This window comes from Carcharhinus amblyrhynchos, chromosome 31, assembly GCF_965287045.1.
Source record: "Carcharhinus amblyrhynchos chromosome 31, sCarAmb.v2.hapA, whole genome shotgun sequence".
NCBI lineage: Eukaryota > Metazoa > Chordata > Chondrichthyes > Carcharhiniformes > Carcharhinidae > Carcharhinus > Carcharhinus amblyrhynchos.
The window spans coordinates 9343773-9361879 of NC_137354.1; the positions used below are offsets into that span (position 1 = coordinate 9343773).

The window sequence follows — 18107 nt, forward strand, 5'->3', positions numbered from 1 at the left end:
TTCCACCGACCAGTTTAAATTTTAAACTCATTCCTTATTCTAGCCAGTTATGCAATCTCATTTACTGCAATGTGGGAAGAAAGCAGGACAACTGACATCTACATTGAAAGGAAGAATAGAAATCACGAGCAAGGATTTTCAGTGTTGATAATTGTCCAACAGCTGCTGATAATTGCTACCTTGTGACATGGGTTGGTAATTGGTTGGAAATAGGAGACAGAGAGTAGGGATCCCAGTCTGACACCCCCACACCCCCCGCCTCCTCCAGTACCCAGACTTGCATGGAGAAGCCGACTAAGTTCCAAAGGAAGCTTCATGAGAAGGACTTGCACAAGGAATCTTAGTCAAAGTCCCAAAGCTGAAGTTGTACAGAGTCCTGGTCAAATTCTATCTGGAGTACTGCATCCAGTTTTTGGGCTGAAAGGATATACATCAGTTTCACCAGAATGATCCCAGGGCTTAAACAGTTAAATTATGAAGGCATTTTGCATTAAACTGGACTTGCATTCCCTTGAATTTAGAGATTGAGGGCAATCTAATTGGAGTCTTTTGAATGATCAAAGGATTCAGAAAGGATGGATACAGAGAAATTATTTCCCCTTATCAAGGAGCGAAGGCGAAGGCAACTGGAGGGGGAAAGAAAACATGGAATGAAGTAGGAGTGAATATCTTGGTCTTGAACCTCTCCTGCATTTCTGTTTTTTTGACTTTGACCCTGTGGTTCATAATCTTTTCCTGGCTTAATGATGGTCAAAAAACCCACCAAGAAATGTGTGAAAGCAGTCTAGATGGCTCTATCTCCAGATTTCTGTTCTTCATCGTATAGAACCTGATACAGCAAAATGGTTATGATCAGAAGCCATGTGAAGGACAGCAGGCATGACACGGTTGCTCCTTTTTAAGATAACTTCATTAGCTATGGGATTGGCATTTAAATTGATGCTAGATCAATGCCATCATAGCCAGCGTGTTAGCTGCAAGGGTGAAAGAATTTGGGGTTATTTAAGCCCAGTTGCTTGAAGGGCAAAATTAAGCTTGACAGAGTCATGATCTCATTCAGAGAGGGTGTAAAAAGGGGAGTTTACACCAGTGTTGCAATTTTGACACTGGATTTAAAATGTATCAATAAACTTGTGCTGCACCAAGGGCGAAAGGGCTCTAAAGGGCAGAGATAGATAGGGTCTTGATTAATATGGGGATCAGGGGTTATGGGATAAAGACAGGAGAATGGGATGAGAAAAATATCAGCCATGATTGATTGGCAGAGCAGACCTGATGGGCTGAGTGGCCTAATTTTGCTCCTATGTCTTATGATCTAATCCTCTCACCAATAAAAATCTGAATAAAATTCCAGGGTTAGCCTGGTGGTATTCTCTGACTTGAGATTTAGATCTACAGCAAGACAATTGCTCAGGTCATTAGTCACTTAATATACAAGGATCAGTATATTAAAGCTTCCTGATGCAAGAGCACTTAAAATGAAAGTCTGTAAATATATATATTTTCTAATGTCCTGATCTGACACATTGAGTAGCTAGCAGCAAAAATCAGCCAGTGCATTAGGGAGGCACTTATATTGAGTGAGATTTTGTAAATTGGGAATGCCCAACCACACAGCTACAGCCATTACCTCAATGTACTTCGCACATATGGTTCCAGTTAGAGCCTTTAGAAATGGGATAGATCAATCAATACAAAGAAGTGAAAGACAACAGGAAAGGTTTCACCTGCATCTAATGTACATTATGCTTTGATTTAGAGAATGAGCATTCTGCCAACCTGCAGATATTCATTTTGACAACACAAAAACTCGCTTCTCTTCATAATTGCCTCAGCAGCTGCAATCACTTCATTCTTACTCAGAGCTGGTTCACTGTGGCATGGGTAAATGGCCTAGGAGGTAAAAGAGAAACCAAGACATCAGAGACATGATCTCTCAAAAAACAGCCTGCAAATGAAACCACCTGATCAAACATTTCCATGACCTATAACAAACCAAAGGGCTGTCTTGAGAGACTACAAGCACTCGCGTGATAATTGTTCTGGTGCATGTACAATCTTGTCCACTGCTTCAAAAACACAAGACAACAAAAGGTCCTGAGAAAACTGCAAAGTTGTTGCTATATATGAGAGCGCATTTTTTATTTTGCAAATTCCGTGTTGAAAATTAATACACTGTACAACTTCTGTTGGACACCCCTCATTGGAATTGAATTTAATACAATTAAAGGTCCTCTCTTATCTCCAGGAAGATCTTAACTCTCAAAACTGGTGTAAAAATTCAATTGTAGGCATTGGGTATGGCCAGAGTGCAGCATCAAGACTTTGCACCATAAGGTGTTGTATAAAGGTTGAAGTTCTTAACCCCAGTGAACTTCCCAACACTGTTATATAGTGGTAAGTGTTGTACAGTGGTAATACTGAAAGGTGGGTTATTACAGAGTTCACACAAATTCTTGTGGCTAGTTCAACAGAAGTATGTGTGACATTTCTGTGACAGGGCTAGGACCTAGGACAGATTCACTGTCAGCCATCCATGCTGATGTTGGAATGTGGGTAAGGCTTACTGGTGTCTCAGCATTCTCAGCTCTCACATGTCTCCAGATAGCTGGTAATGCACACTAGACCCTGCTACCTCATCTTGGCTGAGGAGTTAGATTTGAGGGCATCATCAGCTTCAGAGTAGATTGGGGATGGCATCCCTCTAAGTGCATAAAATTTGGAACTGTGGAAGAGGCAGATAATGTTGGCAAGAGGACCATGGCTCTAAAGGCAGACACCAGAAAAATGCATGATACATCCATGGCACACTCCTGATGAAGACTTGCACATGGAGAAGATGGGATTTAATCAAGTACCATCCCCTACTTAGCAACAAAGCCTAAATCGGCAGATGCCTGAAGAAGTTCATCAATAGCAATATGGACAAAGATCAGAGAGAAGGCTGCCTACTGGACATGGACAAGGGAGGCTAAAACAGCCAAGAAAATTGTGTAGGTACATATGGTGATAATGGGACTTGGAAGCAGAAATTGCAAGAACAAGTATACTTTTGGACAATTAATCCTTTAGAGTAAAATTTTACTACTGAACCTTTATCTAAGTTAGTTCTGAAATTTAAGAATTCGAAAATCCACAATTCTTAGAATGACAATCCTACAGTGGTGAAATCAAGGTAGGAGAGGTACAAAAACCACATCTTCTGTTTTCTAATACTGCCTGAATAATGCAACTTGAAATGGATCAGAAAACAATAATTTTAGCCATTTCTTTTTTCTAAGCAAGAATCAAAAAACTCATCACAATAAAGATTGGAGCTACAGGGCACTTATTTTACAAATTCCAAAAATTTTCATCTTTGCCATCCATTGCTGCTGGATCTAAGCCATCCCCACCATAGATAAACTAGATAATGTCATCTGTTGAGCTGACAGAAGCAGTTGTAGAATGGAGTATGTAGAAACACCACAAACTTAAAGGTTGATTAAACGACAATATGCAGCATTTTACTGTATGCATATACATATCAACAATTGTTATAGAGAGCATTATTACCCGAACATTATCCAGAACTCGCTTAAATTCTAAGGGTTCATCTTTGCCTTCCATTGCTGCTGGATCTAAGCCATCTCCACCATAGATAAACTGGATAATGTCACCTGTTGAGCTGCGAACAGTTAAATCATACTGTGTGCAAAGGTCCTCTAAAGATTTAACCAGTCGTCTCTAGAAAAAGGCAAACAGAAGAAGTATCTTCAGACTAGGTTGTTGTACGCTAAATACTGCAATTAAATTCCAAAGATGCGTCAGTAGTAAACATCTATAGCAGATAAGTAAGTTTCTACTAAGGATTGTACTGGTTTGAGAAATGGCTTCCACAATTAGCAAGGGCTGATGTTTGGTACAAATATGTTAATGTCTCCTGCACTCCAAAGACAAATGGAAGATAAGTGTGATAAATAGTATGTTTATAGAATGTATATTTTAGAACTATATAAAAGGTATACAATGCTGGAGTTTTACCAGGCTCTGGATTGAACGGAGGATGGCAGGGGTTGTGAAGCAATGGTGGGTAATGCATCTTGTAATTCAATACGTGCAGAATGAACTTTTGAGAACAAATGTTCAGTTTTCCATCGTAAATGTTTGACTGTTGGTTTATCGGGGCTACACGGTGCCACAGTGGTTAGCACTGCTGCCTCACAGTGCCAGGAACCTAAGTTCGATTTCCGGCTTGGGTCGCTGACTCTGTGGAACCTGCAAATACTCCCCACGTCTGCGTGGGTTTCCTCTGGGTGCTCCAGTTTCCGCCCACATCTGGAAGATGTGCTGCTTAGCTGCACTGGTCATACTAAATTCTCCCTCAGTGTACCTGAAGAGGCGCCAGAGTGTGGCGACTAGGGAATTTTCACAATAACTTCATTGCAATGTTAATGTAAGCCTCATTTGTGACACTAATAAAATAAACTTTAAAAATATTTTTATACGTCCTTTAGATAAATCCGCTAAGTAATAAACAGGGTAAATGGAATACACTAGTCAAGATCGAAAATACATTCAGAGACCCCTAAATTAAGTCGTTAATGCTAGATTCAAAGTGTAGTTATATATAGAATTGAGAATGTGCTCAAAATGTTTTGATGCATGCACAACAGTCCAGTCAAGTCTCATCTATTCGCTGGTATAATGGTAAAGAAAATTAATGATTTGGAGATGCTGGTGTTGGACTGGGGTGGGCACAGTAAGAGGTCTCACAACAAGAGGTTAAAGTCCAACATGTTTATGTGGAATCACGAGCTTTTGGAGCACTGCTCCTTTTTTTAGGTGAGTGCCTGCCCACTTAACTAATGAAGGAGCAGTGCTCCGAAAGCTTATGATTCCAAATAAACATGTTGGACTTTATCCTGCTGTTGAAAGAAAATTTAGGGTTAATTGTCTTCAATGATCTAAATTATTCTTCCAAACAGCAGCACATCATGCAACTCAGACATCTAATTTGCAATATGTCAATAAGACTTTCCTGTAAGTAAAAAAAATCATGACAAAATTGCAGCATCCACATTACTTGAACTACAAAGATTCGCTCAAGAACGGCTAGTATCCAACAGGGGTTATAAATAGTCTTTGCTATTCACTGCTTCCAAAGAGCAAAGAAGAAAGATTGCCATTGATCCTGAATAATTATCTGCACACAGTCAAATTCTCAGTGTAATTTACCATCTATGTAGTTCAAGCATGAACCTCATTCTGGCCTAACAAAGGTCACCTAGCCCTGAGGTTGAGGTGCGACGGAGAAGAGGAAGAAAAGATGGTCAAGGCAACACAGTATTTTGGGCTTTGTAAAAGCCATCATCATTGAGCAGTCCTGTGCTTAGAATACTTAGGACTATGCAACAAAGATGTTTTTGCCCATTGGAATGGAAAACTAAGCCAGGATAAATTATATGCATCAACCAAAGATTTTGTCTATAACTTATGAGTACGCTCTACAAGTTATGTATATTTAGTTTTATAGATCAAGTGTGAACCCCTGTTCTAAATGCTAGTGTGAAGTTCTACTTCCAAAAACGTGGTTCAACTGAGCAGACTGATTGTAAGAATAAATCCTATTCTTGTCAAATTTTGCCATTACCTGCATGTATCCAGTTTCTGCTGTCTTAACAGCAGTATCCACCAGGCCCTCCCGACCAGCCATGGTATGGAAGATAAACTCAGTTGGAGTTAAACCAGAATAGAAACTGTCAGCTACAAAGCCCTTTGCTGCTGGAAGCTGAACAAAGAAATTAGTAAATTTCATTAGAAGTTGCACAGTTTGAAAAGTAATTTCTAAACTATCAGTAGATGAATGAAAAGCCAAGTGATGATAGGACTTTCATCTAAGTAGACTGCTCACCTTAGAATGCTTTTCAAAGTGAGGTAGTGATCTATTCTCAAAACCATCTGGAACACGTGATCCACTAATAGCCTGTTGCCCCACACAGGCAATCATCTGGGAGATGTTGATGAAGGAACCTATTAAGAATGTTCATTACTATTGGGTTAATGCATCATGGGAGAATAAAAGACCAATGACAGAACTTATTCCTGAAGGCTAGAAATAGTGTTTTAAACAAACAAGACAATACGTACATAACTGTCTCCATCCAATGAATTACCAATTAAATTGCACTACCAGCAGACAACCCCAAGAGGAGGCAAGATGCTTTCCCCAAAATGGAAGCAAGCAAAGAGATGATTGCAACCGGTTTGCTTTTAACTTGACTTTTTCAGAGGCAGAGTCCTTAGAGCTGTTCTTGCTTACATTTACTCTAATGGATTATAACATTGATTACAATTATAAAATCATACAGACTAAGCTATACACTAAGTGGTCACTCCCACTACCAAACACAGATACGCATGTCAAATACTCCGAATGATGGAAATCTAAAATAAGGACTGAAAATGCTGCAGGCACTCAACACAGATCAATGAGAGAGAAACAAGGGTTCACATTTCAGGCTGATGAACATCCATCAGAACTCTCTGCACAGCTGCTGCCTGGCCTGAGTATTTCCAGTATATTGTTTTATATCAAACCTACATCCTTGTTTTCACTTCTCTCCTGCTTGCAGTATGGTGCCACAGCATTGGCAGGCAACTTAACAATATCTTATTCAGGTGAGAAAGTCACACTGGCCCGATCCTCTCCTTTTCTGATAGCTGCATACATGCATTTTTCATCTGGGCTACAGTATAACTCAAGATGGTGATCAGAAGCAGAAACCCTGTCTAATTTTCACTCATAAGCACTATTCAATAACCCTCATTGACATAGTACTTAATGTTTTTGGACGCTCATGAAAATATACACAACTGTGAGTCAACGTTTCAACAAAGGGAGGAAAGACACAGACTCACTCAGTTTGCCTCAACTGAAAGATGTACTGAATCTTGCAATATTCACTAAAATGCTAGAGTTAACTTTCTAACATAATTGGAAGCAGATAATACTGAGCCACTTCAGATCAGCCATGATCTTATTGAATGGCAGGGCAGGCTCGAGAGGCTAGATGGCCTACTCCTGCTCCTATTTCTTATGTTCTTATAGTCCTGTGAAGATTTCAGTGGCTGTTTATCTTTATTCTCAAAATTCAAATAATTTGATTCAACCCCTATCATAAAAGCATAAGTACCACTGATGCTGCAGATCAGAAACAAAAGCAAAAATTGCTGGAAAAGTTCAGCAGGTTTGGCAGCATCTGTGGAGAGGTAAACTGAGTTAACATTTTGAGGCCATTGTGACTCTTCTTCAGAATATTCTGGACAGTTCCAAAGAAGAGTCATATTGGACTAGAAATGTTGACTCTTCTTTCTCTCTCCACAGATGCTGCCAGACCCAGTGAGTTCTTCCAACACATTTTTGTTTTGACTAGTCCCTTGTACATTTACAAATTTGGAACAAGAGAAATTCCTTTCGTTGTATTTTTTTCAGAGTTTTAGATATATTAATCTGACCAAAAGACAGCTGCTTCATACAGCTCTGTGTACATATATATGGATCCAGAAAAGAAATGCACTCACATACATCTACTTAAAACATCAGATTTTTTGATTTAAGAAAGGTTATTATAATATTTCCCCATTACCAAATAGGTCAATGTACCCAAGTTTATTTTACTAAACATCCACTCAGTGTCCATTTGACTATGCAATCTCTTAAAATGCCTGACCACCCACATACTAGTGATAGCATTTGCAACTTAACAATGACTAAATTGTCCAGTTACCTTTTGAGCCACAAAGGGCCATGATGAGGGGGCTGTTGCTCTTGTCCAGCTCCCTAAGGCATGCACTGCCAGCATGGTCTCTAATTACAGAGAGCTCCTTCAGGATCAAAGCCTGTAAGTAGTGAAAGTATCATGTCAAATCCATTCTGGCAAATTACATGCAGACATATTTTGCTTTCTTCATCAATCAATCATTGAATTGAAAACAGCTAACAACAATAGGTTATTCTAACACCAAAGTACAAAATGTGATCAACTGGAATATTCCTTCATGTTTTTGCATGATTTTAGGTAGAAGTGGCAAATTTTAAAAAGTTTATTTATTAGTCACAAGGCTTACATTAACACTGCAATGAAGTTACTGTGAAATTCTCCTAGTCGCCACAGTCTGGCGCCTGCTCGGATCAATGCAGCCAACCAGCACGTCTTTCAGACTGTGGCAGGAAACCAGAGCACCCGGAAGATACCCACACAGATACAGGGAGAAACGTGCAAACTCTGCACAAATAGTGACCCAAGCTGGGAATCGAACCCAGGTTCCTGGCGCTGTGAGGCAGCAGTGATAACCACTGTGCCGTCATATGTGTTTTATGAGCTGAATTCAACATGAACATTAAGAGAAGCTCAATGACCCGCAGTAAGAGAACTGTCATCAGGATTTCTGGGATGAAACACAACTTTCTGAGATAATCAAATTTAATTTATATACCAATATATGTTTATATACCAATAATTAATTGAAAAATACTGATGAAGGGTGAAATTTTCCCTATGTTCCCCCCTCAGAATATCAGCTCCGACTTAAAACTGACGTGGTTCTTCAGCTGCACAGCTGGGTTTTTAGAACATATTTTCAGGCGCTTTGAAAAAAAAAGAAAATCACTAGTTGGGTTTACAGCATTGCTCTGGCAATGTGGGTGGGGCCTGACAGAATGGCCAGGGCTGGCTCCACAGAGATTGGAACACATCTTTAAAGGGTGCCTGATCAGCACAAAAGTTCCCCCCACCATCCTCTCACATTGAGGGCAGCACCTCTCACCAGTCTAGGGGACTATCGATTCACGCCTTTATTAACCTGCTGCAAACCTCAGCAACACGTATGAGTATTTTGTGAGGGAGGAAGAAATGATGCGGTAGGGAGCTCGTTAATTATATTACAATTTATGTTTCAATGAGGTTCTCGCCCGTTGTGAGTGGGAACCCTATCACATCACCAGGAAGGGGGCGTGGAAAAATCAGGAAATGATCTCATTTCCCGATTCTCAAGATTTTGCACCCATGTCGCCATTTGCACTGATGGTGAACGCGGGTGCAAAATCACCCCTACTGTGTTAATCACAGCTCTTGCAAATTAAATCAAAGTTTGTAATTTCAATTATTGCCAAGTATCAAACAGACTATTAGATGACAGCGATTTAAAAAGGGTTATCTGTTGGGCTACTGGGAACACATTTATGGCAAGTTCTGCAAAAATAATTGATTAATTTATGTGTTGTTGGGGAGACAAATTTCTGCAAGTATATTTCTTCATTACACATTACAGATATTCTTTTCTACAATGCAAACATTTATTTTGTCATTCAACTGAACGGAATATTCCACACGTCCTCTTATTTCAAAAGATGACAAATTATTTAGGAAATTGACTAAGATGAAATTTCAAATGCACGCTGATTTTTCCTTGCACCGAAATGAAAAGCCAGCCCTTACTTCTAATGTTTCTTCTGCTGTACATCCAGGTTGTTGTTGAAGTTTGCCTGTGTTTAGTGCGTCAATAAATTCATCACACTTCTTGTAGCCAGCGTCTAGTAGCTCCTGTTTGGCTTTTAACAGCCCCTTGCCCGGTGTTACGTCACCAATACCAATAGAAAATCCTCGATTGGCTAGATTTGGGAAAATCAATCATGTCAAATTAAATCTTCAAAGTGAAATGCAGCACAGCTAAACAATACGTCTATCATGACCCCACTGCACAGATATCCAACACACAGAATAAAATAAAAAACCTCAGCAGCATGTATTTTAAACCAAATATTCCAAGGGAGTAATTATAAAGCAGTAATCTCATTTTAGCTGCTTTATAAAAGCAATTACAGTTTAGTCATGGAGAATACAATGTCATCTGAAACACTGGGACAGGCTTCTGCTTTTTAATCATTTGTTTATCGGCTTTTTCCTATTTCCAGTTGCTGTTTTGAAATGGATAAAACTGCACTGGGTCACTACCTGTGCAAACTCCACACATTCTCCCTGCATCTGCATAGGTGTCCTCCAGGTGGTCTGATTTTCTCCCACAGTCTGAAAGGCGTACTGATTAGGTGCACTGGCCATGCTAAATTCTCCCTCAGTGTACCCAAACAGTTGTCGGTTTGTGGTGAATAGGGGATTTTCACAGTAACTTCACTACAGTGTTAATGTAAGCCTACTTGTAACACTAATAAATAAACTTAAACCTTAATCTAAAGTTTATAATGTTAACAGTTACACTCTGAAAACTATCTTCCTGCAATTTAAAACTGATCACTGCTAGTCATGCAGTTCTATATATAAGATAATTCAAACAAAGACAAGTAATGCTGTCCCTTTTATACTTGCGTGATTATAAAGGTTTAAACTTTAAGTTGTATTCTTGGAGGAAAATCAAAGGATAGTGAGCTAAAATTGGAGCAGAATTAAACATACACAGAAACAGCAGCAAATAAGTGACCTTTTTTTCCAAATGGGCGCTGCCTGGTGTGTATGTTCAACATAAAAGATTACAAGTCTCAGTTTTATAGAAACTCTGGACACTGATTCAACTTCAAAAATTTCAACATTAAAACCATTTGATCTTTGTGTATGGTACATACTATTAGACATGTTTAATCACTCCCTAATAGGACACGGTGGAGGAAACTGATCTACTTGATTTGCAGAAAAACCATTCAGATGGATTGAAAATATCTAGTGCATTAAGCATTGGAAACACAATGCTCCATGGCTAGATAGGATTACATTTATGGGCTCCTGTTACTTCACATATTCCATTATTTAACTAGAAATATAGGGAAATATTTTGTTGCAGAGGAATTATATGTTTTCATCCAGTCAATTTTAGTTCAAGTGTGCACTCACAAAGGAAAGTATCTGATCAGGTTAAAAACACAAAAAGTTAACATGCATAAATCAGGTTAGTAATTACGAATGTAGAAATAACGAAGAGTATTGTAAAACTTGTAATAGGAGGCATGCATCCTTGTTTATTACTCATTTAAATACAACTCTTAGTTTACAGCATTGACAATTGTCAAAATCCTCCTTGCTACTCAGAACTATCTGGCTGACCACAATTCTGTAGTGAAATGACTGTTCCAACAAAGATACAAGGCAGGCAACTAAAATGATGGATGACTGCACAACTGCAGCTTCAACAGCTGAACCATGGAGTGCAATATACACATTTGTACTCAATCGTAACCACTCAGGTGAAAAATACACGATGAATTCAAAAATCAACGCAGAGAAAGAGTAGCTCTAAAAAGGCTGGAGTATAATTATAGCACTCAAACTGCTCTCATCATGGAAGTGAAAAAGAATTTTAAAACTAAGTACCTATCCTTTCTATCATATTTGCCTGATTATAGAAAGAGTCAAATTTTACTGATTGGTCCATGGTGTCATGATTAATATTAGCCATTCTGATCCCAGCACTGGCCAAGCTAACAATAGGAGTGGCATGGTAGCACAGTGGTTAGCACTGCTACCTTACAGTGCCAGGGATCCAGGTTCAATTCTGGCCTTAGGTTGCTGTCTGCTTGGAGTTTACACTTTCTCCCTATTTCTGCGTGGGTTTCCTCTGGGTGCTCCAGCTTCTTCCCACAGTGCAAACATACACAGATTAGGTGGATTAGTCATGTTAAATTGCCCTTAGCATCAGGGGATTAGCAAATAAGTGGGGTTGCAGGGAGTACAGCCTGAATAGGATTGTTGTTGTTGTTGTTGCAGGCTCAGTGGGCTGAATAGCTTCTTTCTGCACCGTAGGGATTCCATTCTATGATTCTAATATGGCAGGGTAAATTGTTGGAAAACATTTTAAACAAATTCCTTTTAATTAACTCCTGTTCTCTCTCAGTTAATCTTGCACTTGGGAATTCTACCCGACTGTTCAAACTCTATTTGTGTCTCCTTCCCACATGTTTCTGCTTTGTTCCATTCCCTCACTTCTCTCAGCATTGCAGTCTTAAGCAACATGATATATATTTTTTCAGCTGTTACGAAAGAAATCAGTTTGCTGTTCATGCAGTTGCTTGTGGAACTGGTAGTGCAATATTTATGTTGGTGTAATATTCATGGTAGTGAATTTGCAAATCGAAGGCTGGGAGTTCAAATCCAAATGATGAAATATAAGAAAACAATGTTCTTAAGGTATTCACTTAATACCTTAAGCATTTTATAGACAAGTTACTACTTACACAGATAGACAGGAGCCAGTCGAGCAAGGCGTGACATAGCATCTGCAGCCGCCATCTGCCCCCAGTCTCTTAGCAGTATGTAGAAAATGTTGTTCTTGGAACCCGATCCCAGAGTTCCTTTATCCAGACTCCCAGACATCAGCTCACTGTTCTGGATTACAACAACTGGAATATGACAAAAACAGAAGTGACTATCCAAAAAATTAAAACTATAAAGGCATTTGGATGTAGAAAGGGATAAACCTTTGTGAAAAGGATGTGACAAATATTGTAATGGTGCTTATATCAATCTGATTTGTGCCAAAACTGGTTTGTAGGCAAACGTCGGCAATCAGCATGGAAATAACCTGCATTTCTACTGGTATATCACTAAAATTTCAGCAGGTTTTCTAGGGCAACAAAAGACATTTCAAGACCCATCGTCCACCATGTCTATAATATTTTCTACATAATCTAAATAATAAACGTGTACAACATTTGAGCTCATTTGGATAATTCTCATGCGAGGGATCACTACAATTTGGCTTATTAACTGACAAGTTTAATTGCATGTTAGCCACCAAAAAAAACTAACACTTCTGTCAACATGTACACAAGTGCTTAGTGATCAAAGATCACTAAAATTTGTTTGAATTTTCCCATAGGACTTACTCGATTCCAAGTTTTTTTTCGAAATTAACCTCATATGCCCTTCTCCAGCCACAAAAATGACAGAAGTTCTGAACACACATTCTGACCAGATAAACCTATCATTGATGCGATTTAAAACGTTCCATCAGGATCTGAAAATGGCCTTTGAAATGTATGTTTTCTAAGCAATTTTGCTTTCAAGTAAGCATAATGTTGCTGGTTGGTGGAAATCATTTACTACAACTATCTCCCTTAATGTAGAGATAAGGTGTAGAGACAAGTTGAAAAAAGGAGGCACTGAGACGAGGGATGAAAACTTTGATTGGTTTTAAGAAGGGTCTTGATTACCTGTAAAGACTCGCATTCCAACCATTATTTTGTAAATTGAGTTCGTGTCTTTATATACCCTGTTTGTGAACTTTAACCTGGTATTGAGAGACTTCTTATTCTATTCTTTCTCCACAGATGCTGTCAGACCTGCTGAGATTTTCCAGCATTTTCTGTTTTTGTTTCAGATTCCAGGTCTCTTGCTTTTAGGCGTATGAAACCTGAAACCTTGCGTTATGTTGAAAATGAAATGCTACAATGGATAAGTGAAAGAATAGAACCAAGCAAAGGTAGTCTACAAAGCTGGGCAAAGAAGAAAAACGGAGATATTTTGCATCATGGTTGCAGCCACAGAAGATGCCATTTGTGACTTTGAATAGTGCCATTTCCGTGCTGTAGTGGGACCAAAATCAGACTGACGAGATTCAAACACGAGGTTATAAAAAAAGACGGACACTGATTTGAGCTAAAGGATTCTAGAAAGGAAGGCTGAAAATTGGACAATAATTTGCAAGTACAGATAACGTAAAGGGAATGGGAATTGGACAAGTCAAGAAGCAAAAGATGTGCTTGGAGGAAGTGTGACTAGACACATTTTTTGTTTATTTGTCCCAGTGCCACTCCATTTGAGCTTGCACCATGAAGCCTTTTGTCATTTAATTTCTCCGGTCACAGGCCTCCAGTATTGTTCTTCTCAGCTGCCCCTCATTCACTTGCACAAAACCTACTACATTACTAACTTTTCTAGTTCTGATATGAGGTCACAGACCTGAAACGCTCAGTCTCTCTCTATGTTTTCAAGAGTTCACTATTGAGATCCTGGCACAATTGATCTTGCACAGGAAAAATGCAGGTCCAAAGGCTGAAGAAATTTGTAAAGTGGTTGAAAATGTAATTGTAAAATAAAAGATAGTATTGTACAGGAAGATCCTAGTTAGCTATCAATAATCCCAGAAAACTCTGGACAACAACAAAAATGCGGATAATTGTGGATCTAATGATGTCGGGAGATGTACAGAACACCCAAATATTGCAAGGGCGGGGGAGGGGGAGGAATTCCTCGGTGTTCTTGACACTCCAACATTTCTTCCTGCAAGTCATCACTCCCAGGAGCTGCCATTAACTCCAAATATTTCTTCACCTTTTCTCTCTGGTTTTAGAGGGGTACATCAATAATTTGCAATGCAGATTCATCAACTGATTGCTGTGGTGAGAGAGTTACCCTATAAAGAGACAGTAGAATGTGGCCTATGTTCTCTGGGGTTTAGAAGAATGACGCAATCTCATTGAAATGTACACAATTAGATGTTGCAGAGAAGAGGATACAACGATAGGTTGCATTCAGCCTCAGGATAAGGGCTGGCCATTTGGACAATGCTGAAGTGAAATTTCTTCAGCTGTGGGGTTGTGAATCTTCTAGCATTCTCCGGGATAGAGAATTTTTTAAAAAATTCATTCATGGGACATGGGTGTCACTGACTGGGCCAGCATTTGTAGTCATTGAGAATATATTTCAAGTTTGAGCACTAAGGAAAACAAGAAGTAATGGAAAAAGCAGAGAAATGTGGAGCTGAGGTGCAGGATCAGCCATAACCTTACTGAATAGCAAAGCAGCTTCAAGGTGAGATACAGCCTACTCCTGCTCCTATTTCTTATGTTCCTGTCATTCTTTTCACTCTTTAAGAATAGCTCAAAAAGGAACTGATAAGAGACAGTACACAAGAAAAGCCTCATATAAGAAATTCTCGCTCAGCTAGTCAGTGCTCCCTAAAGTATAGTCTGTTGGTCTCCTGACATCAATTCTGGAAAATGAGGTGGAACACAGATAATCAGGTTGCACTAGAAACAAAACTCAATTACCCAATTAATCCTATTGTACATAACATGAAAACTCATCTGAATGTCAAAGTCAGGGAGCCAAAATCGGGATGTGAACATATACCAAATCTGATCCTCAACTACTTTCTTTATTCTAATGACCTAGTCTGCTTGACGTCAAACCTATGCCAAATGTAAACAGCGACTTTCTGACAGAGTATCTTATCCAGGTCCTTTCCTGTATCCTAGCCCTGTAACCACTCATTTACCACGGTCAATCCACCTAACCTACACATCTTCAGAGTGTGGGAAGAAACCCACGCAAACACAGGGAGAACGTGCAAACTCCACACAATCGCCCAAGACTGGAATCAATCCTGGGTCCCTGGCGCTGTGAGGCACCAGTGCTAACCATGGTGCTGCTCTAATGTATACAAGTGATGATCACTAACTAAGGAATAATTTCTGCTCCTATAAAAAGAACCACAAATTGAGATTGTTGGATAAGTTGGTGCATGCTTCAAATGTAAATAAATACTTATCGAACAATATAAGGTTTTCAAAATATAACATGTTGTTCTGATGATTTTTAAGGTTCAAATTTTATACACTTACAGGAGTCATTGTAACAGAGGTCTTCGCCTTTTCCACAATACTGCTTGCCCTTGGTACGCAGGTTTGCATTAACAGGACAATCCTTGTTTGGTTTTAGAATGAGGCCAAATATTTGCTTCCCTGTCCATAGCGTCACAGGCTGTGAGGGAGACATTACCTTGCACTTTAGTATAAATCGTGCTTAGCTCTCTGTCATAAATCTAAAGTGTGGATTTACCAAGAGATGTACAAGTACAGCTGCTTTTCCTCTAACAGATACAAGGGGTAGCCACAATTAACTATTAATTATGCATTTATGAATGGAATTAAATAATCCACAAGTAATACAGATTTCACCAAGTTGTACACATTTCCCAAAAAATTAGGCACCTGGTTTACCCCATATTTATGTTGAAGAATCACTGATCTGTTAACTGCAAACTTGTACACAATTCCAAATGGCAGTTATCAGCAATGAGGACACTCAAGTTGCCTGATATGTCATGAGACAACTTATAAAACAGTTCAATGTTTTTTGGTTAATAACTCAAGGACCGCACGCTTACAGACTGATTTCAGAATTGAGATAAGGTATGACCACGCAAAGAAGTCAATACCTTTGAAAAGGACGAGGGAATTCCGCCTGGTTGAAAACAAACACCTGAGCCCCATTTCAAAAATGCTCATCAAGATATGATGACACCTTCAAGTCTATTTGACCTCAGAAGCATTGTGGCTTTCCTATCATGTGAAGGCTCATTTCAAGAAGACCAGGAAGCTGAGGGAATCCTCCAGGTATTTTTATTTTTTAAAAACTGTTTCCTTTCTTCTAGGCCCCGTGCAAAAAAAAACGGTCACTTTCTTGTCCTGGATCTCAACCTGACCTATCCACAAAACACCTTTCCTTGCACTTGCCTGAGCACCAGTGAGCAGTCAATTGGCTGTCTGATTTTTTTTGAGGCTGGTAAGCGCTTCCCATCCATTTCAGATAGAAAGTAGAACAGCATGTTAATCAGATTCAGTCCTCACTACTGTCACAGCCACATACTGCAACACATCGACTGTACAAAATTCAGCAAGTTTGCGATGGTAACCCAGGGACAGCTAAGTTCCTGCCTCACACCCACTTTCACCCCTAATTCCCAACGTAACATGCTAATCATAAACATGTTAATATCACATGACAACACTGAAATGCTAAATGAAATGGGAAGCATATAAAATTCCAATGATTTAAACTGTATATCCTTGCGAAGGTTTCATCCAGCCCAGCAATAAACTAAAAAGATTAAACCAAACAAGAATTTATAAACTGTTTAGTAAATGCAGACTCAATCATAGAATCCTACAGTGCAGGAGCCCATTGAGTCTGCAGCGACCATAATCCCACCCAGGCCCTGTCCCCATAACCCTACATATTTACCCAGCTAATCCCTCTAACCTATACCTCTAGGGACACTAAGGGGTAATTTAGCATGGCCAATCAACCTAACCCACATATCATTGGAGTGTGGGAGGAAACCGGGGCACCTGGAGGAAACCCACACAGACATGGGGAGATGTGCAAACTGCACACAGTGACCTGAGGCCAGAAATCGAACCTGGGTCCCTGGAGCTGTGAGACTGTGGTGCTAACCACCACGCCACAATGCTTCCCCCAAATAAAGTTTTATCCCCATTTGTGGAATATTAGCATACAGTACACTAAACACATACTGCACAAAATTATCCCATTTAAAATCTGTGGAATAAGGCAAAACAAATCCTGCTCACAGCTTACTGGGGCTGCACAGTGATTAGCATTGCTGCCTCACAATGCCAGGCGCCTGGGTTCGATTCCTGGCTTGGGTCACTGTCTGTGCGGAGCTTTATCATTCTCCTAGTGTCTGCGTGGGTTTCCTCTGGTGCTCCGCTTTCCTCCCACAGTCCAAAGACGCGCTGGTTAGGTGTACTGGCCCAGTTAAATTCTTCCTCAGTGTACCTGAACAGGTGCCGGAGTGTGGCAACTAGGGGAATTTCACAGTAACTTCATTGCAGTGTTAATGTAAGCCGACTTGTGACTAATAAATAAACTTTAACTTTACTTAATTTCAATATAAAATTTTAAAACTTATTTTAGTTTTTCAAAATGGTTGGAAGTATCACCTTCCGGATTGCAGGAGGTGGCAGACTAATTTTGATTCGCTCATCTTTTCCTGAAAGAATGGAGGCAACAATCTGACATGCCTTTGCTCTGTCAAAGAAAGTGTCTTTCCTGGTAAGCAGATAAGCACCTGTACAAACAAAAATGAAATATCATCTAAAAAAGTACTTTCTCAGAAGTCACATACAAAGCCTTTGAGAACGTAAGTAAAAATCAGCATGATTTATTGCTTAATACTGCATATAATCGTGGAAGTTAATTTCAAAATTCTTGCCGTTCATATTATATAGATGCAAGTGCTAAATTCCTGAACTCAACCATATCAATAGTAGGAGAAGCCAAGCATTTCCCATAAAGAATGGTTGGGATGGGGAG

The 18107-nt window shown here is 39.4% G+C and overlaps 1 protein-coding gene across 3 annotated transcripts in view; it reads right to left on the reverse strand.

Moving 5' to 3' along the window:
- Positions 1-18107, reverse strand: part of polr3a (polymerase (RNA) III (DNA directed) polypeptide A) — a 50121-nt gene that overhangs the window by 12437 nt on the left and 19577 nt on the right. For 2 of the 3 annotated variants that reach the window (XM_080215652.1, XM_080215654.1), the window contains 10 exons: positions 17735-17862; positions 15611-15749; positions 12221-12385; positions 9480-9652; positions 7770-7881; positions 5894-6012; positions 5633-5770; positions 3556-3726; positions 1780-1893; positions 1631-1666 (listed from right to left, as the gene is read on the reverse strand). In XM_080215652.1, the coding sequence (XP_080071778.1) occupies positions 1631-1666; positions 1780-1893; positions 3556-3726; positions 5633-5770; positions 5894-6012; positions 7770-7881; positions 9480-9652; positions 12221-12385; positions 15611-15749; positions 17735-17862 (1295 nt within the window). The remainder of the gene's footprint in view (positions 1-1630; positions 1667-1779; positions 1894-3555; positions 3727-5632; positions 5771-5893; positions 6013-7769; positions 7882-9479; positions 9653-12220; positions 12386-15610; positions 15750-17734; positions 17863-18107) is intronic. The other variant, XM_080215653.1, reaches the window with a different exon arrangement.